At 55.8% G+C, this 22,973-nt stretch overlaps 1 protein-coding gene across 2 annotated transcripts; it reads left to right on the top strand.

The window, feature by feature from the left end:
* Window positions 1–2,445: 2,445 nt before the first annotated feature.
* On the top strand, window positions 2,446–21,259 carry URM1 (ubiquitin related modifier 1). 2 transcript variants are annotated; one of them, XM_040963050.1, is made up of 5 exons: window positions 2,446–2,535; window positions 6,097–6,167; window positions 17,304–17,385; window positions 18,785–18,833; window positions 19,112–21,259. In XM_040963050.1, the coding sequence occupies exons 1-5, from the start codon at window positions 2,501–2,503 to the stop codon at window positions 19,178–19,180; spliced, it is 306 nt and encodes a 101-aa protein (XP_040818984.1). In that variant the 5' UTR covers window positions 2,446–2,500; the 3' UTR covers window positions 19,181–21,259. The 2 variants fall into 2 exon arrangements, with proteins under 2 accessions (XP_040818984.1, XP_040818983.1); XM_040963049.1 differs by having other exon boundaries at window positions 17,268–17,385.
* The last annotated feature ends 1,714 nt before the right edge of the window (window positions 21,260–22,973 follow it).

Here is a 22,973-nt window from a genome sequence, read left to right as displayed (position 1 = left end):
AGGTCTTCCCCAGGGACATGAGCCCCAGGACAGCGGCACCTCCATGTGCCCAGCAACACCTCGCACATGCCCAGGGGCTCTGAGTGCAGAACCCATAGGGTTCTTCCTGGCTTTGCTGTGGGAGGCGGCTGTTCCCAGGGGCTTGTAGGGCCCAGGGAAGCCACTGATTTTTATTAAGATTTGCTTTTATTTGAAAGTCAGAGTCACACAGAAAGGGAAAAAGATCTCCTGTCCACTGGTTCACTCCCGAAGTGGCCACAACATCCAGAACTTAGTCTATCTGAAGCCAAGAGCTTCTTGTTCTCCCATGCAGGTACAGGGTCCCAAGGCTTTGGTCCTTCTACTGCTTTCCTAGGCCATAAGCAAGGAACCAGATGGGAAATGGAGCAGCCAGGACATGGAACTGGTGCCTATGTGGGATGCCAACACAGAAGCTCAGCCCTCTGTGCCACAGCAGGCCTGTCTTGACCTCAGAAAGGCACTGGATGGTTTTGGGCAGGAATGTGATACCATTCATTCAACAAGCACTGATCACAGCCCCACCATGTGCCAACTGGTCACGACTCAGCCAATGTCCCCTGGAGGAATCTTAGGTTACTTTGCAGAAACAACCTTGTGGAAGATCAGCTGGTCCCAAACCTGCTTTAGGGTTAGGGAACCAGTTCCAAAGGACAGGAAGCTGAGGAGGCATGGCGCAGGGCCTTGGTGTGTGACAGGCTGCCTCCCAGAACCAAGGCCAGGTTCCCAGTGCCTGGCACAGCCAAGGGGCCAGGACCTGTGCATGGAACCCACGTGCACGGTGAAGTGGGTACAGGAGAAGAAAGTGGTGTGGAAGAATGCTGGGTTGCAACATCAGATTACGAGGGAGGCTAACCCGCATTTGGCGAGTAGGTGTGGGAGGAGGGAGAGGATGAAGAATAGAGTCCAGCACACTCAACAGCTAATCCTCCACAGGACAGCAGCATCCCATACGGATACCAGTTCATACTCCCAGCTCCCTGCGTGTGGCCTGGGAAAGCAGTGGAGGAGGGATGGCCCAAAGCCTGGAGACTGCACACCCACATGGGACATCCAGAAGGATCTCCTGGCTTCTGCCCTCAGATCAGCTCAACTCTGGCTATTGTGGCATTTGGGGAGTCAATCAGTAAAGTTCTTTATTCTGCCTTTCCAATAAAAACTTTTTTTTTTTTTTAATAAAAAGGTCTAAAGTCCCCTGCTTGGACATCTCAGTGGGTGGTACCGGGATCTCCAAATGGGGGCACACAGGCTGGGATGCATTCAGTCCTCACCACAAGCACATGTGGGAAACTGCTGTCAGTCTCACCCTGACACACAGCCAGGGAACCGGGAGTTTGGCACCGTGGTTGAGATAGCACTCAGGGCTTCCGGAGGCCCTAACACACCACCAGCTGCCACAGGCACCCAGCTCCTGGGTCCCTACCTGCCACCCACTGGAGACACCCAGACAGAGTTGTTGCTTGGGAGCATCTGGGGAGTGAACCAGGGGATGGAAGATCCCTGTCTCTTTCAAAATAGGCAGTTAGGACGTCGTGGGGCTCCACCATCTCCAACTCCCCTCCTTTCCTATTCTGCCCATGCTGGCAGAAGATCAATCGGAAAGGCAGAAGGACAGTTCTCCCATCTGCTGGCTCCCGGCCCAGGTGGCCGAAGCCAGGGGTCAGGAATTCCGCCCCGTCTCCCTCAAGCTTAACAGAGACCCAAGCACCTGAGCCATCCACGCCTTAGCCGGGAGCTGTATAGGAAGCGGGGCAGCCAGCTCTCATACGGGGTCCCCAAGCCGCAGCTTTGTCTACTGCCCCCCACAGAGCTGGCTCCAAGTGCTTTGGAGAGAACTGAGTACGGCCACTGCACCCCAAACCTTAAACATCCTCCTGCTGCACGGCTTGCTAGGCACGGCTTCAGATCGGCAATTTTGCACCCATCAGAACGGTGAGACGTTTATATAGTCACACACACACCGGACAGAGAGCGAGTGGACCCCGGGGCCCACCCCGAGCACCGCTGCCAGACACCCGGAGACACAGCAGCAGCACGTGGAGAGCCACACCCAATCCCACAGGGCAGGGGAATTAGCGAATCAACCGCTCAGGAGAGCCATTTCCGGGCCCTACAATCCCATTCCCACAAGTGCACCGGGGGTGCCCAACCGACGTGAGGACTCAGGAAAATGTGCAACTAACGCAGATGGTAACGCGGCTCACAGTTCATGCCGCAAAGGTGCCGCGGGCTCGCCTTCGCCCGGTCGTGGTCTCGGACACAGCGCTGCGCACATGGCGAACCGAGCCGGGTCACCAGCCAGCACCGGGAACAAACCCAACAGCACCCCGGAACCGTCCTCCTGTCGCCCCGCCCTCTTCCATACCATCCTCCAATCGCTGGGCAGAACTGATTTTCTGGGTACCACCTCTTCCGTCTGGGACTCCGGGAAGGCGGCCGGAAGTGAGCGGGCGAGCCGGAAGCGGAGGGGAGTTTCCTCAAGATGGCAGCGCCCTTGTCAGTGGAAGTGGAGTTCGGGTGAGTCCCCGAGTTGGGGTACCGCGGGGGATGGACTGAAGTGAACTGGTCTGAACTCACCTCCCTGCGCCTCGGCGCCTGACACGGCCCACTTGTCGAGGCCCAGGGAATCCGGCCGTGATGGACGCCGCCCAAAGCTCGGTCTCCCTGGGCGAGGAGGCCGTATGTCCGAGAATAGAGGCGCACCTGCCCTGGGAAGGCACATGCATCGCCGCGGGTCCCTAGGAACCCAGAAACTTACTCCCTCCCTCATTCCAGCCACTTCCGTTCCCGCGGGTCTCGTGGCTATGGAGCGAGTCTCTAGGGTTTTTAAAGAACCTCTGCCTCTTTCATCAGCCCAGACAGTGAACTTGTTGAGTGCCTCTGCAGGTCGGGATCCACTGCGGGGACGGCTAACGCTGACAGTGGGATGCGCCGGGCTTGGGGGCAGGTGTCAGACCACCGGCTTGGCCCTTGGCCGCCGCGCACAGCAAGGTGGTCGTGGACCATACTGAGGGACATTGCAAAGCCTAGAGAGACGGATGTTCTCAAGGCCGGAGCTGAAGGCTGTGGGGAAAGGAGAAGCTCCATCCTGCATGCCTCACTGAGGGAGTGTGTGTCATGTGCCAGGCAGGGAGCCCGACACTGAGGATATACAAAGATGAATGGAAACTCTATGTCCGTTAGAGGGGATAGGGTCATGGGCGTTCCGTGTACTTCCATTGGCTGCTTGTTTGGCACCTGAACCTTATGGGTCTGATCTTTGGCTCTGTTCTACCCCTTCCAAACTAGGAGTTTTGAGGGGCACTGGGAGATTTGAGTGTGCTGCCTTAACGTAAAGGGACAGGCCCTAGATGGCCAGTGCAGCCAGTGTTGTTCGTGGAGTTAGACATCATGTTTGTTCATTGGAGCTGGATTCTGTTCTCCAGGGACTCTGCTGGTAGCGGGAGAACCGTATGAGGAAGCCATGGGTCAGGCCCTCAGCGCCTGCAGGCCTGCATGATGACCGCTTTTCTGGCCTGACCATCTCTTCTCAGCCTCTCTAACTCTCAGCAACAAGAGTGAACTCCAATAAGTAAAGGCGACATTTCTCACCCACCTTTTACCACCTGTGCCAGTGACGCAGGGAATACAGCTGCTGGCAAAGCAGGAATGCCCAAGGTGCATGCCAAACCCAGGCCCCATGTGTCTTGGTCTTTCCAAGACCATGCCTTCCAGCAGATGTGTTTTGCGTTCCACGCAGCTGTCCGTCCTTTGTCCTTCTCTCAGTGGCCCCAGCTTGACCTTGATGCTGGAAGACTCTGGGCAAGGCTCTTGCACACGACTCATGAGTGGGGGTAGTCCTCTCAGCCCACCAGCTCTTCTGTAGTGCTTCCAGAAGGTCTCTCATGCCTTCCCCTCTGTTGTCACTACCCACTCCTCCCACCCTTGGGCTCCCTGGCCTTAGCAGAAAATTATCTTTAGTCGCACATACTCCAGAGTGTGGCTTGCAGATGTGTCTTGCGTACTTGGCAGCACAGCGTATGGAAGCTCAGATCTGAAATGGCCCTAGTGCTGTCCTCGTTCCTCCTTGAGATCAGGAGGTTTGGGTGAAGGGAAGGAAAGCCATTGAGATCAGAGCAGAAGTGGGCAAAATGGGTGTCTTAATTCATTCTGCAAGTGTTTGTTGAGTTTCTGCTTGAGCTATCCTATAGGCAAAGCATCCCAGCAGGTGGGTAGCCAGAAAGAGGGGTTGTTGTACATGAAGGAGCAAGCACACACATAGGTAGAGGATTAGAAGATGTAAGAACTGGGAAAAGGGAAGACAGCCTGAGGCGCAGCTATACCTCTCACTAGAATCAACAACTGGAGCTGGCACCTGTAGCTCAATGGGCTAATGCTCCACCCTGTGGTGCTGGCATCCCATATGGGTGGCAGTTCATGTCCTGGCTGCTCCATTTCCCATCCAGCTCTCTGCTTATGTTCTCGAAAGCAGCAGAGAATGACCAAAGGCCTTGGGACCCTGGACCCATGTGGGAGACCAGAAGGGGCTCCTGGCTTCAGGTCAGCTCAGCTCTGGTCATTGTGGTCATTTGGGGAGTGAACCAGCAGATGAAAGACATTCCCTGTCTCCTTCTCTGTGCAAATCTGCCTTTCCAAAAACAATAGATATTAAAAAGGAGGGGAGCAGGTACACCCACCAGCTCAGCTCAAGCTGTGTGGTATGTGAAGGAAGCTAGATGTATCTGGCCTGAGTTTGCAAAGCAGATCCCTATGAGACTTACTGCTCGCAGAAATCTGGTCTTAGGTCTTCCTGGGGCCAAAACAGGCTTCTTGTACCTTCGTGAATGCCAGATGTGATGATAGCAAAAATGCCGTCCCCTCCCTGGGAGCCAGAGCCTTCTCTGAGCCCATTGCTGCTTCTGCCTCCATCTGCTTGGCCTCAGAGCCTGGCACCACCATTCCTGGCCCCGCTTGGTTGTTTGCCTGCGTCCTGGGGCCTTCCAGTTCCCAGCTCTTCTTCGACTCCCCACCTCCTGCGTCCCTTGCTGGGCACCCTCCCCCAGCACAGCTGCTGCCTGCGCCACCCAGGGGACAACCAGCCTCCTGGAAGAGGCTCAATGGGGGCTCTGTGTGGGCCTGCAGCTGAGATGGGCCTCCTCGCCCCGCCACGTTTCTGCATCAACACAGTGTGACCTTGTTTGGATGACAATCGTCCCATATCCCTTCCCCCGCCCCGTGACAATGCCTGCCTTGCCTCTGCCTCCCCATGGGCTGGCTCAGGACAACTCTGTTCCTGAATCTGGGAAGGGGTGGTGGGATGCGACGTCCCATCCACACAGTGCCTGTGAAGAAGGCTGCCTCAGTTAGGGCCCCGCATGACATCCCATCCTGATTGGGAAGCAGGACACACCCGGAGAGCAGCAGCATGAGGCCCCACACAGGCATCTCCACTGTCCCAGGTGCTGGTGCATTGAAATGAATCAAAATGCCCTCCAGGGGTTTTCTGGAATACAAGGGGGTCTTTTCTGCTGAGGCAACTGGGACTGAAGAGCAACCAGTTTGGTTCAAATCCTAGTTAAGTCACTACCTGTCTGACCAGGGCCAAGTCCCTGGACTTGTCTAGATCCCAGGCCCACCTCCCTCTGTCTTCCCAAGGCCTAGAGGAAGAGACGAAATGAGGAGCATCTTACAAGGGTGACTTGAGGTGGTATGAACATTGCTGATATTCAGTGCTAAGCCAAGGGGTCTCTCTTCTGCCAACACTGGGGTGTGCCCAGCAGGCTAGCAACAGGTGGTACCAACAGGGGGATATCCTACTCTCCCCTGCCCAGAGAAAAGCTTGGTACAGGCAGGGTTTCCAAAGTACCTCACGAGGGTTTCTCCACATTTCTGCAGAAGGGAAGCCCCAAACTTGAGGGATGGAGCCACCTGTTCAGGGTGTCCCCAGAGGCAGAGTGTGTCTTGCACCCCAGCTGTGACATCCTGCTGGTTCTATCAAGGGACTCTGTCCCTGGACCTCACTACCCTTGGGCCCCAGGTGCTCCTGGAACGTGGGCCTGCCTCGCTTGGGCTCACCTGGCTGCCTTTTCCCCTCTGCAGCGGCGGCGCCGAGCTCCTGTTTGACGGTGTGAAGAAGCACCAGGTGACCCTGCCTGGCCGGGAAGAGCCCTGTGAGTACTTCCTGCCCCAGGCCGCTGAGCAGGACCCCATCCACGTGGGAGAGGGAGGAGACAGCAGATCATTGTCGGTCACCTCCTAGGCGGGAATCCTTCCATGGGCGCTCGTAACTTAGATGGGAGGTGGGGCTTTTCTGGTTTGTTTGCTTACTTGCTTGTTTTTAATTTTTTGAAAGAACGGAAGAAGCACAGACAGAACTCCCATCCATTGGTTCACTTCCGCACATGCTCACAGCAGCCAAAGCTGGCCAAACTCAGAGCCGTGGGCGGTAGGACTCGGGCACCTGAGCTGTCGCCTGCTGCTTTCCAGGTCTGCCTGAGCAGGGAGCTGCCACTAAAAGGGAAGCTGGGACTCAAACCCAGGTCCTTTAGGATGATGTGTGGGGCATCCCAAGTGGCGGTGTGTGCTCCTTCAGACAAGAGCACCTCCTCACCTCTCTGGCATGTGCGGTTCTTGTCTGAGAAGCAGGGATGGTTAGCAAGAGGAGTAAGCAGGCTGAGCCTCTCCATCAATGTCATCTTCATGTACTTGAGGCAGAGGGGTCCTCGTGAAGATGGCCCTGCAAGGCCAGTGGCGCTCTTGGACACGTTAGGCTCCGGGATTCACGTTCAGTGGGTGGGAGAGGGAGGTTAACTAAGGCAGAGAGAGTAGATTTTCTCCCCACTGCTGAGCATAAATACTTGTTAATTTTCTTCCTTTTTCTTCTTTTTAAGATTTTTTAAGGATTTATTTTACTGGAAAGTCAGATATACACAGAGGAAGATCTTCTATCCGTTGACTCACTCCCTAAGCGGCCGCAACAGCCAGAGCTGAGCTAATCTGGAGCCAGGAGCCTCATCCTGGTCTCATACAGGTGCCAGGTCCCAAGGCGTTGGGCCGTCCTTAACTGCTTTCCCAGGTCACAAGCAGAGAGCAGGATGGGAAGTGGGGCTGCCGGGATTAGAACCAGTGCCCAGCGTGGTGGCCTAGTGGCTTAAGTCCTTATATTGAATGCGCCGCGATCCCATATGAGTGCCAGTTCTAATCCCAGTGGCCCCGCTTCCTAACCAGCTTTCTGCCTGTGGCCTGGGAAAGCAGTTGAGGACAGCCCAAAGCCTTGGGACCCTGCACCTGTGTAGGAGACCTGTAGGAAGTTCCTGGCTCCTGGCTTCTAATTGGCGCAGCACTGCCCGCCCATTGTGGTCTCTTGAGGAGTGAATCATCGGATGAAAGATCTCCTTCTCTGTCTCTCCTCCTCTCTGCATATCTGACTTTGCAATAAAAATAAATAAATCTTTAAGGAAAAAAAAATGGAACTGGTGCCCATATGGGATCCCAGTATGTGCAAGGCAAGGACTTAAGCAACTAGGCTATCACTCTGGGCCCATTTTTTAAAGTTGTATAAATTTTATTTTTGATAATTTTTACATATTTGGTTGGAGTGCGAAGGGGCAAGGGCTAGAGGAAAGTGGATGAGAATATTGTTTTGACATTTTCTTTTTTTCCTTCCTGTATCTGGAGGGAGGGGAAAGATAAGGGGAGAAGCCACACCCAGCCTCCCACCCGTCTCGGGATCCCAGATGTGGGGCATGCTCCGAGGGCATTGCTCAAGTAGTTTTGATAGTTCAGCTGTTCTGTATTGCTGCTGATCTTGCCACTCCAATCACAATGATATCTCCCCAGACTCCACTGGCTGACGTAGTCCACCTTAGAGTCTCTGCCCAGGTTTTCACTGCCAACTCTTTGCTGGGATAGTTGATCAATTTGTTCTGTCCTCTGTTATGGTACAGGTGTCCTCTGCAGGCTCCAGTGGGCTGCCATATCCTCCACATACATCTGGATATGCTGTCTATTGCTCTAAGGTGCTGAGGAGGCCCAGCTCTGACACATGCATTCTTTTTGTTTTATAATAATATATATTTTTAAGATTTATTTATTTTTATTGGAAAGTCAGATATACAGAGAGGAGGAGAAACAGAGAGGAAGATCTTCTGTCTGTTGATTCACTCCCCAAGTGGCCACAACGCCTGGAGCTGAGCCAATCTGGAGCCATGAGCTAGGAACTTCCTCCAGGTCTCCCGTACGGGTGCAGGGTCCCAAGGTTTTAGGCTGTCCTCCACTGCTTTCCCAGGCCACAAGCAGGGAGCTGGATGGGAAATGGGGCTGCCGGGATTAGAACCGGCCCCCATATGGAATCCCCATTGTTCAAGGCAAGGACTTTAGTGGACAGGCCACTGCCGTGCCTGACACATGCATTTTATGGTCAGACTATGGAACCTGCAATTCAAGATTTTCTTTGGGCCCAGTGCAATGATTAGGTTAGCTGATCCTCGCTTTGCAAGCACAAGAATCCCATGTGGACACCAGTTCGTATCATGTTTGCTCTACTTCCCATCCAGCCCCCTGCTTATGGCCTGGGAAAACAGCAGAGGATAAGTTCTTGTGTTTTCTGTACCCACTTGGGGGACCTAGAGGAAGCTCCTGGCTCCTGCTTTTAGATCAGCCTAGCTCCAGCCATTGTGGTAAGTGGACCAGCAGATGGAAGATCTCTCTCTCTCTCCTTTGTAAGTCTGCCTTTCAAATGAAAGTAATTTAAAAAAAATTTTTTTGAGCACATGTGCCAGTCAGATGTCAGTCCTTGCCTTCCAGTTAGGTATAGCAGAGCTTGCCTGCAGCAGTCCAGGGGGGAACTGCTGTAGCCTCGAGGTTGGCCCTCCCCGTGGCTGCTGTAGGGGTCATATGGGACCACAGTGTCCACGGAGGACTTGAGGGACCATGAGGAGGCAAGGGGAGAAGGACAGTAGTAAATGGTCATGGGAAATGAAAGAATCCCGTACTGGGATGCATTTGTGCCATGGCCGCCTCCAGCCCTCCTTGGGGCTGGGGCAGCTGCCCGGTGTGGGCTCTCTACCACCTGTAAAGGCCAGGAAATACTCAGGGGTAGCAGGATACTGTTCACATTGAATCGGGATATGGATGTAGCTGAGGCTCAATCAAAGGTGGAGGAAGTCCCAGGGAGTGATAAAGATGACTGATTCTTAGTTTGACAGCTGGCCTGGCAGCCTTGGCAGCCTTGGCAGGGGTCAAGGAGCTCTTAGAAGAAAGCTCTCAAGATTCAACCTCAAAGACCTCACCGGGAAGTCTGTTAAAATATCTCCAGTTGTCATTTGCTCTACTTGAATTTCCCAGCAGGAGCCTGTGCAGACTTTCCTCAGTCCTGAGCCTTCCCGCTCTTCCGCGGACGGCACACTCACTGAGTGCTGAGGACTGGAGGGTTTTCTTCTCTTGTGACATTGGCAAATGTTTTTTTGAGCTCCTCCTTTGTGTGAGGCTGTGCCAGTTGCTGGGTGTTTGGTGGTGAGCAAACAGATGTGAGGTCGCCTTAATAGAATTAACAGTGGGATGGAAGTAGAGCCAGAAAACAAACAAGTAAACAAACAAATGTACAAGTGTATTACAGCTGGTGGTGATTGGCATGAGGGAAACAAAAGGGGCTTTGAATGGGACTACCAGGTGGTCAGGCAAGGCCTCTTTAAGACCCTGACATTGAGGCTAAATCCCGAAGAATGACTGAAGCCAGCCCAGTAAATTGTGGAGGGAGAGTAGAGATGCATGTCCCAAGCAAGGGGGCAGCACTTGGCAAGGCATCAGGGAACTAAATGAGGGTCCAGGTCGTAGGGCACAGGCTGAGTGTGGAGTGGTGGGCAGAGCTGCTGTCTTTGTGGAGGTCCTTATCGCCAGTTCCTGAAAGGAGCTGCCATTAGTATTTGCACTTGGAGGAACCCATGTTGTGATAATTCAGGTTAAGTCACTGCTGGTGGGGCCAAGCATGACAGCATAGCGGCTAAAGTCCTCACCTTGAATGCGCCAGGATCACATATGGGCACCGGTTCTAATCCTGGCGGCCTTGCTTCCCATCCAGCTCCCTGCTTGTGGCCTGGGATATCAGTCAAGGACAGCCCAAGGTTTTGGGACCCTGCACCTATGTTGGAGACCCGGAAGAGGCTCCTGGCTCCTGGCTTTGGATTAGCTCAGCTCCAGCTGTTGCGGCCACTTGCACAGTGAACCATCAGATGGAAGATCTTCCTCTCTATATCTGACTTTGCAATTAAAAAAAAAAAGTCAGTGCCTGTGATGCTGGCATCCCATACAGGCATCAATTTGAGTCATGGGTATTCTGTTTCCTGGCTTTGGGCTGGCCCAGCTCTGGCTGTTGCTGCTATTTGGGAGTGAACTACTGAATGGAAGAACTCGCCATTAAATAAATGGATTTTAAAAAAACTAGATCATAAAAAAACAAGAAGGTGAAAATCCAGGCTGAGAGATGTTGGGGGTTTTGCCCTGAATTACCCACAGATGTACCTGGGATTCAGACCAGGTTTGAGGGTGTCCCCAGTACAATGTGCCTCTAACCCAGCAGGACATGGCAGCCTGACATCTGACACCCTCAGAGCCATTGGCCAGTTTTTACACTCATTCACTCATTCCTACCTTCAGTGGCCACTTCAGTTTTTATAGTGACCCCATCAGCTATTGTGATCAAGGAAATCAAACCTCAGCTAGAGAAGGGTTGGGGAAGGAAGCCAAGACCTGCCCAGCATTGTCCTGTAGGGAGGCTGGCCTCGGACTGCAGGTTGATTTGGTTGGTATTGTTTTTTATTTGTTGAGATTTATTTATTTGAAGGGCAGAGAGAGATCTTCTACCTGCTGGTTCATTTCCCAAGTGGTCTCAATGGCCAAGAGCGGACCAGGCTGAAGCCAGGAGCATAGAATTAAATTTAGGTCTGCATATGGGTGGCTGGGATGTGAGAGTTTGGGCCATCTTCCCATACCACAACAATAGCTCCTAGGGCTTTAGTTCTGAGCCCCAGAGAGTCTAGGAAAGAAGACAGGATGGCCCATGGCTCAGTTTTCGGGCCTTGGCTCTGGGTCCATATTCCTGGTGCCCATTTAAGCCTCGTTGTACCCAGAGGCGAGGGTGACACTTCAGCCATGGAGCTGGTTAGCAGCTACCACACCTTCTCCTGGCATGCATGAGCCCACTGGTTGGCTGCTGGGAGAGTCTTGCTCTCCTTCAGGCCCATGCATGCCCAGGTCTGTCACCTGGCCACCTTCCCAAACCAGAGGCTGCCACTTGGCCAAGCAGATTCTTGGAGACTCCTGGCAAGACAAGAGCAGCCGTAAAATGACGGATCATGACGGGCTTGCAAACCAGGATCCTGAGCCAGGAGAACGCTTCCCCAGTAGACACACAACCTGCATGAATAAGGCACTACCCTGACAGTGGGCAGCTGCAAGTTGCTGGCTCCTTGGGGCCTCTGGTTTCCCCTTATGGAAAATGAGAGGTGGGGCTACCCTGCCTGCTTTTTGGAGCCAAGCCATAAAGCAGGTCCTGCTGGTCCAGAAGTGGCTGGGGCAGGATGAGGGAGGGAATGGAAAGGGCCCTGTGCTAGGCTGGAGGGATTGTGGGGTTTGGCAGGCCGAGCAGACAGCTCTGGACCCCACGCTTGCCTGGATAGTTCAAGGATCCCTTCCGCCACTGGATCAGACAGGTCGGCCTCACCTTCCCCTGCTCCCACGCTCTACCCGGCTTTTGTGCTCCCTTCCGCTGCACTTGCCCTAAAGGGTGCCCTGGGAGGGCGGGCAGGAGGCTCTCCATGCTCCTGGGTCCTTGGAACTGCTTAGCATGCAGTTCACAGCCTCTCTGGGGCCAGCTGTTCCTTTCTCTGCTCTCCGAGTCTGTTTGCTGATCCCTTCCCCACCTCCCTTCTCTCCCCTCACCCCTCCCAGTCCCTGTGCAAAATTGCTTTTGAAAAGATCCACTTTCTGCTTAATTAAACAATGAGGAGCGTCCCCTCGCACATCTGTAAACCTCCTTCTGAGGCCAGTTTAGCCCACAAACTGCTCCATTCTCACCCCCATTCACTTGTAAATGGAGCCTCTGATGTTCCCTCCGCCCCTCTTCCCTTCTACTCTCCGCCCCCCCTTTGGCCGCTCTTTCTTCTCCCTTTCAGAGGAGGCCTGGGGTGGGCTCCAGGAGAACCCTGTCTTGTGGACTTGCTAGGTCCTGGAGCAGTTTGATCTGTGAGAGAGATTTCGGAGGTCAGTCTCCCTGTCCTAAAGGGCCATCATGCAGAAGAGGAGGCGTCCTTCGCTGGCATGGTCCTGTGGTTCCATGGCCCCCAAGGGAGTGCCAGGCTGCACCCAGGGTCTGCAGGGAAGTGGAAGACGCCTGTGGTCAAGATTCAGACGGGGCTTGGGCATTGTTCCCTTTCAGCCCCGGAGCTGGGCCTGATGCAGATTGATGCCTCACCCTAGCCAACAGTCAGCCGACAGTTTCCATGCTAGGATGCGGATTCCGGACATGGGCTTGCACAGGTTCTCAGAGTTGGCATGATGGGGTTTCCCTTGGTGCCAGTCTCCAGGAAGACAGTCTGGCACCACCGACAGGTTGGGCTTTCAGCTCCAGGAGCCTTTCTATTGAGCACGTCCTGGTGTATCTGCCCCTTCTGAGCTCTATCCCTGCAGTGTGGGCTGGCACCATCTTGTGTCAGGACAGATGACACCAAGGCTTAGAGAGATAAAGTGGCTTACTTCCTGCCCAGGACCAGCTAGTGCACGGCTTGGGCCCTCCTGGCTGCAGAGCAGCAACAGCTCAGCGCTGGATGGGCAGACCAGGTCCCAGGTGTCCTGCATTGGAAACCTTGCCTTAGGGTGCACCCACCTCCCTCCACAGGTGCCAGGGACCCAGGGCAGTTTGGGCTCCAGCACCTGGTGCCTTGGGATGTGATGCAGCTTCAGAATCTGAACACCTTTCACTGGAAGGAAGGCTAATAATATCTGAGACCCCTCACCACTCCCAGGCCCCTTATCCAGTTTTGGCTCCTGGAAGGAAGGTGTTGGAACCCATAGAAAGTGCCTGCTAGTCTCAACACTACCTGATGAATAGCTGGCTGCACCCCACTATCCAAAGCTGGGGTGCCCAGCATGTTAGAGGGAGGGGGCAGAGGTGACCAGGTCTGCCTTTGGATCCTGGGATAATGCTATGCCAGGCCTTGCGCCGCCAGCAGTGTTGTGTGGGTCATCCCTTTTCCTCCTCACAATAGCTGATGATGTAGCTTGTAGCCCCCATCTTAAAGAGCTAGGAAGCTGCAGTGCTGAGAATTCCTGCTCAAGGTCGTGTGACCAGAAGTTGGTAAGTCAAGCTTAGCCCCGGAGGACTCCTAAATCCTGGTTCTTCCTCTCCAACTCCCTCCCCCTTGCCATCGCTGTTTCTGTGTTCCAGACATCTAGGGGTTCTGGGTGCACAGTTCCAGGCTCTCAGACACACTGTGCTCATTGCGGGTAACGCCAGTACATGAGCCGGTCTCACCATGCTTGGTGACCACGGAAATGTGAGAGCCCTGAGCCTAAGGGATGCATCTGGGTGAAGACCACCGGAGTTCATGCGGAAGAGCCTGCCCTTTTCTAAGACCTGCAAAGTCCTGCTCGCTGTGGCCTAGATTCTTGCCTTTGTTCTGCTACCTTGAACTTGCCAGTTCATCCTGCTTTGGGTCTTCCCCCATGCTCTTCGCTCTGTCCCCACCCTATCCCCATCCCCCCTCTTCAGACCAAGCCCTAGCGTTGGCAGTAACGCTTCAGCAGAAAGACCTTTCACAAGCCAGACAAAATGGGACAGTGCTTATCATAACCGATTCAGTGTGTCTGACTCCTCAGCTCCATGAGGCTCAGCTCGGTCCATCCTGTGCACCACCATCTCCCAGCACATGCTAGTTGGTCAGGAAGTATTTGGGTGGTGAATAATGGGAATGGGATCCCAGGAGCCGGAAGACAGGAGAAGGTGTTGGAAAGGTGAAAGTGACATTCCCAGCCCCCATCTATTCCAGAGCCCTCCCCAAGCCACCAGCCCCTGACTCTGCTTAACCCTTCCTCCTCCCCTGGGCGCCTTTGGAAGCAGACCATCTGGCTTAGAGCCTATTTGCATATTGTCTGGGCCTCCACAAGCCTAGCGAGATGTCCCAGGGGGTGTTTCAGGCCAGGCCGAGTGGTCCTTGCAGCCTGCAAAGGGAGCCCTGGGTTCCATCTCTCCCCACCCCCAAATCCAGCCATGGGGGAACAATATGGGTGGTGATGTGGTAGCATCACCATGGTTACAGGCCATCAAAAATGTGGGCAGGCCTGGGATGAAGGCGGGCAGAAGAGGGCGGGAGTGACCTCAGCAAATAAGAGCATCATGATAAATGAGCCAGCACCAGGCAGCAGACTCATCCCCCAGCCCGTCCCCTGGGATTCTGTGACAGTGCCATCACGTGGATGACCCCAGTGTGACCACTGGCCCTCCCCCCCAGCCCCAGGCCTGTCCAGAGTGGAGCAGGACTTTCCTTCACGAAGGAGCCAAGTCCTGGTTCTATATGGGCCAGCCAGGGCTGTGGAGATGCGCCCAGTGGTCCTCAGAACAGCCATGGCCCAGGCCCTCTTGTTGCCTCCCCGCATGTAGGCACAGCCGCCTGCCAAGGCTCGCTGATGGATGTGTCAGACCCCGGCAGCTCTATCGAGCGGCCACAAGATGTATGGGCTGGCGGCCTACCAGACAGTACCAAGATGGAGGCCAAAGGGATAGTGGGGGGCTGGGGGGTACTCAGAAAGCTAGGCATTGGGAAGCAGTCCAGCAGCACCAAGAGTCCTGTGGCTAGATGGAGTCAGCCTCTCCCTGTCCTCTGCCCTCCCCAGTACCTTCTTTGTTTCAAAAAAAGGAATTAAGGTTAAAAGGCTGCCATCCAGGCCGTAGACTCTGCCTGAGGCCTGTAGTCTGCTAGCATATAGCCTTGGGACATTGACCCAGAACAAAGTGGACCGGTCCACTCAAAGCATAACCCTCCTGCCATCTGGGAGGGGAGTCTGCAAGCCAGTCCTCAGAGCCTGCCCAAGGCCAGAGCTGGGGGTGTGGAACCCAGACTGGGGCAGAGTCAGCTTTTCCCCTCTCTTGCCTACCCAGCAGCACCCTGGACTCCAGGGAGGACAGCCATATGTATCCTGAGACACCAACCCCCCTCTGGCTTCACTGAGAGCAGTTCCTACTCCAGGACCCTCACGTTTCCCTCGCCCTGAGGAGACGAGTTCCCAGCAGCCTCCAGAGCATGCTCTGTTTAAGGAGTGGATAGTGAAGTGCAACAGGCTAGAGGGAGCTGGAAAGGAGGTTCCCAGTGTGCTGCAGCCTGGTGCCCCTGCTCCCGGGATGGGAGAGGAGACCCTGGGGATAGGTGGCACTGAGCCTCCACTGGCCCCAGAGCCCCTGGGAGGCAGCGTTCTTGTTGAGCTGAGCGAGGAAGGTTGGTACAACCCTGACCCAGTTGGCCGCCCCCGACCAGGCTGCTGTGGAACAGCAGCAATTTGTCAGCATCCCTGGCTGGGGAAGGAGCCTTCTCTCCCTCTGCCAGAGGAAATTAACTGATGCTATCAGCTCAGCGATTGTTTTTTCTCCCTTCACAAAGGGAAATATATGCAGACCCCCATGAGAGCAAAGCCCATCCTTGCCCATCTGGGACTGGCTGGAGAGATAAAGATGGACGGGCCTCTGCAGGGCCTTTTCAAAGCCTGGCCAGGGCAGGGCCAAGCCAGCTGCTGGGACTGGGGGGCCGAGGGTCTGTCCCCTAACTCTAGATGTGGCAGGGTCCCCCTCTCGTGCATTGTCTGCCCTAGGGACCCTGCCACAGGTAAATGCTGGTCAGTGTTTGCTTTAGGCTTTGAGCAGTGCCGGGGCTTGTTCCAGAGCCCTCCCTGGCAAGTCACTGGCCTCTCCTAATTTTTTTCTTCCCTTTAAGAATCCAGAGGTTCGGGCCCGGCGCGGTAGTGCGAGTGGTTAAGGTCCTCGCCTTGCACGCCCGGGATCCCATATGGGCGCCGGTTCTAGTCCCAGGAAGCCCCGCTTCCCATCCAGCTCCCTGCCTGTGGCCCGGGAAAGCAGTTGAGGACAGCCCAAAGCTTTGGGACCCTGCACCCACGTGGGAGACCCAGAAGAGGCTCCTGGCTTCGGATCGGCATAGCATCGGCCGTTGTGCTCACTTAGGGAGTGAATCATCGGACGGAAGATCTTACTCTCTGTCCTCTCTGTATATCCACCTTTCCAATAAAAAAATAATAAAAATGAATCTTAAAAAAAAAAAGAATCCAGAGGTTCAAAGACCATTGCAACCTGTTTTATTATTATTTTTTTAAGATTTATTTATTTGTATTGCAAAGTCAGATATACCAAGAGAGGAGGAGAGACAGAGAGGAAGATCATCCATCCGATAACTCATTCCCCAAGTGAGCACAACGGCCAGTGCTGTGCCGATCCGAAGCCAGGTGCCAGGAACTTCCTCCAGGTCTCCCACACGGCGCAGGGTCCCAAAGCTTTGGGCCGTCCTTGACTGCTTTCCCAGGCCACAAGCAGAGAGCTGGATGGGAAGTGGAGCTGCCGGGATTAGAACCGGCGCCCATATGGGATCCTGGTGTGTTCACAGTGAGGACTTTAGCTACTTTAGCTACTAGACCAGGCCCTAATTATTTTTAATGGAAAGACAGATTTGCAGAAAGAGCTTCCATCCGCTGGTTTACTCCCCAAGTGGCCTTAACAGCCAGAGCTGAGCCAATCTGAAGCCAGGAGCAGGAACTTCTTCTGGGTTAAGGGCCCCAGGGCTTTGAGCCATCCTCTACTGCTTTCCTGAGCCAGGAGCCAGGAACTTCCTCCCAGTCTCCCACACAGTTGCAGGGTCCCAAAGCATTGGGCCGTCCTCGACTGCTCTCCCAGGCCACAAGCAGGGAGCTGGATGGTAAAGGGAGCAGCCGGAACATGAACCAGCACCCATATGGGATCCCAGTGTATGCAAGGCAAGGATTTAGCTACTGAGTCATTGTGCCAGGCCTGACTTCCAAATAAATAAGTCATTAAAAAAGAGGAACCCCACATGAGTGTCAGGTGCTTGAGCCATCACCACCGTCTCCCAGAGTGTGTAGTGCCAGGAATCCAAAACTGGGAGCTGCAGCCTAGACTCAAACCCAGGCACTCTGCTGTGGGATATCAGGGTCTTACCTGCTGGGTAAGATGCCTCGCCCTCCCCACCACCCCCATTCAGGTGTAACAACAGTGTGTCCTGCGCCTTCCTCTGCAGGGGACATCCGGAACCTCCTGGTCTGGATCAAGAAGAACTTACTGAAAGAGCGGCCAGAGTTGTTCATCCAGGGAGACAGCGTGTGAGTGCCTTCCCTTCTCTGGAGACGAGGATCCCTCAGCCCTGTCCTGGCTTCCGTCTTGGCCCTCTCTGTGCTCCTCTATGTCCTCCCAGGTCCTCAGAGGGCAGAACTGTTGTCCGGCCCTCTGAGGGCTCCTTTTCCAGTTTCCCTGTTACTGCACTCACTGGACTGCTGGCACTGGTCAGGAAGTGCAGATGGCACCTTCTGGTTGCCACAGACTTTGCTCCTCTGGGTCCTACTAACTCTTTCCGTATAGAAAGTACTCAGAAAAAGATGCCTTCCACCACCCCTGTGGTCTCTCAGCTATCTGGGATGCCGCTGTCCCTCAGAACGTGCCAAGATGGTGGAAATGGTCTTTATCTGTACTGTCCAAAGTTGGAGCTACTAGCCACGTGAGAGGCTTTTGAGCCCTTAGATTGTAGCTAGTGAGGCTAAGGAACTAAACAGTCTGTTTTCGTTGTAGTTTAAGTATCCTCATGTAATCGGCAGGTCCTGCATGGGACAGCACAAGTCTGAACTCCAGGAGCTCATTAACTGCATGTATACGTACATAGATGTCACATGCATGCTGATTACATCTGAGAGCCTGCTAGCAAAGGGCCAGGCAGGCACCCCACTTGGGGCCCAAAGCAAGCCCCTATGTCAGACATGGCAGCGCCACGGTGACCTTGAAGCCCGATCGCCACCAGGCCCAGGGGCCAGGTCACTCAGCTGCGGTTACGGAGCTGCTGCCGAGAGTCACGACCAGGAGGAGGCCGTCTGTACTGGCCTCTCATCGGGCAGGCTGGCTCCTGAGCGTTGTAACCCGTGATGCCATTGGTGCCCCTCCTGACCCTGAAAAGCCAAAATACCTCCTCTCCAGCATGGGCACGGGGCAGGTCTAGGAACCCCAGGGCTCTTCCTTTCCAGGGCTTGGGAGGGTCCCGCCCCATCTCCCCAGTGCGCTCAGGGCCAGCTACCATAGCTTAGTGTCTTCTCAGATAAATGATGCTCTGGAGGGTGGTGCTAGCATTTGTGCCCACTTCCTATGACAGTTTATCTGTTTATTTATTTGAAAGGCAGACAGACATCTTGTATCTTGGTTTACTCCCCAAGTGTGCCCGAGAGTTGAGATTAGGCCAGGCCAAAGCCAGGAACCAGTCCTCCATGTGGGTGGCAGGGATCAAAACACTTGAACCCTCATCCCAGAGAGGGCTTTAGCAAGAAGTTGGATTTGGAAGTGGAGCTGAAACTTGAGCCCAGGCACTGTGCTTTGGCATAGGGGTACTTCAAGCACCACCCTGCCACATGCTCACCCTGTCCTGAGTGACCTATCACCAGAACCCTACCACCGTTGCCTGCTGCCCAGACCCCATGCTCCCTGCTCACTGCCTACCACTCAACGCCATCTCCCCTGTAGGCGACCGGGAATCCTGGTGCTGATTAACGATGCCGACTGGGAGCTGCTGGTCAGTATGTTGGGGAGACCTCTTCCCCCCACCCCAGGCCCAGAAAGGATGTCTGGGTAATCCCATGGCTCACTCTGGCCCCCCAAAATGAAGCTACTCGAGTCTTGTACCCCAAGTGAGAAGGGAATCCATAGCTCCTCCACACTGGGGATTGGCATATGGGTGGGGTCGGGGAGGAGCGACCTGTGAGTGGGGGAGCATCTTTCTGGGATCAGCAGTGTCTGAGGAGAAGCTGGAAACATGTCCTCATGGCCTCATGCCCCTCTCTCCTGACCCAGGGCGAGCTGGACTACCAGCTGCAGGACCAGGACAGCGTCCTCTTCATCTCTACACTGCATGGCGGCTGAGCACCAGTTTCTGAGCCCTGGCACCCTTGGCAGAGGAGCGAGGTGGGAGCAGGCAGACGTCCCTGTGGGCCCTGCTTCCACTTCTCCCCAGCTCCCTGGGCTGCCGCCCCTGCTCTCTCCCCTGAGCTCCCTCCAGGCAGGAAAAAGAGGCCAGGTGCTAAAAATGGGCCTTTTGCAGGCACATCAGCCAGAGAAGGCAGGCAGGCACTGGGCCAGCCGCTGGGGTGGGGGAAGTGTCCCTGTGTCATGTCAGAAGTGTAAGGGCCCCATGGCCAGGTGACCCAGATGCCTCCCCAACTCCCAGGCTCTGTCTGCACACCAAGGAACGCCCACACAGCACTATGGCTCCTGGGCCAGGGAAGATGAACAGGCCTGGGTGGCTGATGGGAGGCCCCTCCCTTCTCAAAAAGGGGAGGAGCCTTCTTCACCTCAGTTTCCTCATCTGGACAACCAAGGACTCTGCCTGTCCCCCACTGACATCATTATGGAACCCCAGCTGGGGTCCCCTATTCAGTGCTTACCCCACCCAGCCAGCAGCTGCTGTCCTAGTCATACCCCTCCTCCTGTCCCTCCCACCCCCAGCCCTTGACCCTGGCTGGCCTCTCCACCACACACAGGCCACCAGATGGGCTCCTGAGAGCCTCCCCAGGCCCCCTACAGCTCCTTCTGCTGCAGATTGAAAGGGGGAGGGGCCCTAACCTTGGCCTGGCTGGAGGGGGGAAGAGTTCATTGTACCTCAGCTTCCCCGCGCCAGCAGCTGATACTTAGAGCATCAGAAACCAGGAGCTACTTGATGGCACTATGTGGACTGGATCTTCCCTGTCACATGTCCCACAGAGAGCGGGCCTCCGCAAGCAGCACCTGGTAGGCGGAGTGCTTTGCCCCTCCTCCCTCCATCCCTTCTGGAAGTCTTGGGGCCTCAGTGCCTTCAAACAGCTGGCCTTGGCAAATAAAGGACCAAGTTGTTTACTACTAGCCTTGCTTGGGGCGTCATCCTTGGGACTCTGCCACACCCATCACCCTCTGTCCTAGTCTGTGTGCCCAAAGCTCTCCCAGCTTCCCTTCACCCACCCGGGATGGGTCTGTAAGGGGATGGGATGTAAGACAGTCTGGAAAGGCTGCCCAAGGGAGGAGGGTGTAATCCTGGGCCTGTTGACCCACCTGGGTCCCAGGATCTGTACCCACCCAACTGTGCAAGAACAGACTTTGTCCCCCACCAGCTGCAGCCATAGCTGTACAACCCAGGATGGGGTTGGCATAGAGGATCCTGCCAAGCTCTTCTTTCTGCCCTGTGACCTAGAGGAAAGTGGTCTGTTTGCCAGTTGGAGACCTCAGAAAAAAATTGGGATGCTAACATCCTCCCATCCCAGGTACTGCCCTTCACCAAGAGGCTCACCGTGGAGGAGGAAGGCTGGGTGGGGGCTGGGGTGAGGGGAGCATGCCATTCTGAGCTTTTCTCCAGCCCTAGCATGCAGGTGCCCTCTGGGCATGTGTGTGAGTGGGGGCAGCATTGGGAGGGTTGCGGGAGGGACTGGTCTAGGTGCAGCCTAAGGCCAGCCCCAGCTTCCATTGCTGTCTAGACAGGCTGTGTGACCAACCCTAGGTGCTGCCTGACCCACGTTAGGAAGCAGGACAAGGGACTTGACCCCTGCAGGCTCCCTTCCAAGAGGGTGGCCTGTCTCTTTGGCCTCCAGTCCCCTGAGCTGTGGGAGCTGCACATCATCCCAGCCAGGGTCCCAGCTCCTGAAGCCTGGGTATAAGGGCCCCTTGTCCTGCCTGCAAGGATCAGGGTGACGGGTGATGGGTACAGGGCATCCCTTCTCCTGCTGCACCCCAGCCAATTCTGGGGCATGGAGCAGGAACACACGGCGGGAAAACCCTGCCCTCCCCGGAGTGGAGATGAGAGCTCTGCCGTTGAAATCGGTCAGAGCCAAGGCACTCTGGGATATTTGGGGTCATTTTTAGCACCAAGCCAGAGAAGTCAGCCCCAGCAACTCCCAGCCATACCCCTCCCAAGCAACTCCTGAGCCTTACTGTGGAAGAAATAAATCAATAAATAAACCCCACCATGTCCGATGATTTGTCTTTAATGAAAAGGATTCGTTTGTCCAAGTTGTATTCCCAAAGCCGAGACACGGCAGACGCGCACCATTCACAAGCTCTTCCGACTGTGACTCCTCTGGCAGTGGTTGGAGGGAGGGGAGGCGCAGCCCACGCGTGGGTCCGGAGGGGCTTGCAGGAGGGGTCAGTGGTTTGCTCGGAATTTAGAGGTTGATTCAGATTGTTTTGTGGGGAGGGTGAGTATAGGGGGGAGCGGATTAAAACAAATTCAAAACGAGTTGGAGAGCGGCATCCGGTCTGCCGACATCTTTCACCCCGGATTTCTGAAGGCAGGCTCCCTGGCCACATTTGGGCTTGTTCCGGCCACAGATTTGAATGGAGAAAACCCCCGATGCGATCGATCCAACCAGACCGGAGGACCCCGCCAGCCAAAACCAGTCACCCGCAGAGGAGAAGGAAAGAGGATGGCAGCGCAGGTGCGCCGGCTTGTCCACGGCCGTGCTCCTCACGCTGTGGCCCAGCAGCCGCTGCCCCGAGGGGTCTCACCCGTGCTGAGCTCGGTGGCCGCAGCCCCCGACCCTGCTGTGTGCGCCCAGAGCTCAGCCACAGATGTCCAGCCACAATTCTCGGTTGGCCGCAGACTCGTACAAGAATTGCGTTTGGACAATCAGTGGCGAAACCCTTAAGTTGAGGGCCCCTGTCTCCTGCGGGGTTCCTCTTGGCTCCTTAGAAGCGCCTGGACCAGGTCTCCGGAGCTGCGCGTCGTAATAGCTCGCAGATGCTCAGCGGTCGCGGCCCATCCCTCGCGGTAAGGTAGACGAGCAGGCACGCGGATCCCGACCCTGCACGGAGTCCCCATCGCCCTCGGCCGGCCGTGTTTGCTTGTACCGTGCGGCCCGGGGTCCCCAGAGTAGTTCCTGTTGGGTCTCTGCGCCGCCCCGGGTCGGGGAAACCCCGACACCCCTCTCCCCGATCCCCCCCCTCCAGCCAGGGCTTGCCGGGAATCCGGAATGCAGGGACCCCGAGGCCGGGTCGCGATTCTGAGCCCAGGGTCGGGCTGCAGGACTCTTGTCCCTCCCGACCCCCCGCGCACCGCCCAGCCCCGCGCACGCACCAGCTCGGGCGCTCTCTGCCTCCCTGTCGCGGAGTCGCGGCCGGGGCGACGGCGGCGGCGGCGGGCAGCGCTGGAATGCGCCGCCGGGTCACCTGCAGCGCCCGGGGAGCCGGGCTGGGAGCCGGCGGGCTGGCGAGGCGCAGGGCTGCACCCGAGCGGGCGCCTCTGGCGGCTCCGGGCCGGGGCGGGCTTTTAGTGGGCCGCTCCAACAATACGGGCCTGGCGGGGAGAAAGGGGCTCGGCTGCAATTGGTACTGGATTTGAATAACGCCACGGGGCCATCAATGGTCATTGTGTCGGCGGGTAATGAATCTCCGCTGTCTCTCAGGCTGGCCAGGCAGCTGCAACCTGCACTCAGGCGGCTCTTAAAGACATAGCGTGCCCCTCCCCGGGGGCCGCCTCCCCCACTCCCCTCGCACTGTCAGACCCCTCAGCCTCACACTCCCACCCAGCACCCTTGGCGCCCCACCCGTTCCTTGGATCTGACACTTTTGCCCAGGGTCCCCGTCTTCCTGAGCCAGGCACCCATATCTATACCCTGCACTCTCCCTTGGACCAAGCTCAGGCCCCTGGCCTTAGCTGAGCTCTCCGGGAGAACCAGGGTGTCCCCAGAGACTC

Source organism: Ochotona curzoniae, unplaced genomic scaffold (assembly GCF_017591425.1).
Source record: "Ochotona curzoniae isolate NIBS_2020 unplaced genomic scaffold, NIBS_Ocur_1.0 scaffold_3208, whole genome shotgun sequence".
Lineage (NCBI taxonomy): Eukaryota > Metazoa > Chordata > Mammalia > Lagomorpha > Ochotonidae > Ochotona > Ochotona curzoniae.
This window is presented reverse-complemented; position numbering and strand designations above follow the sequence as displayed.

Bases quoted from the DNA above. Each gene is read 5' to 3' on its own strand.
- URM1 (XM_040963049.1), top strand. From the start codon at position 2,501: ATGGCAGCGCCCTTGTCAGTGGAAGTGGAGTTCGG. The intron at 2,536-6,096 runs GTGAGTCCCCGA...TCCCCTCTGCAG, and splicing joins TCAGTGGAAGTGGAGTTCGG to CGGCGGCGCCGAGCTCCTGT. The intron at 17,386-18,784 runs GTGAGTGCCTTC...TCTCCCCTGTAG, and splicing joins TTCATCCAGGGAGACAGCGT to GCGACCGGGAATCCTGGTGC.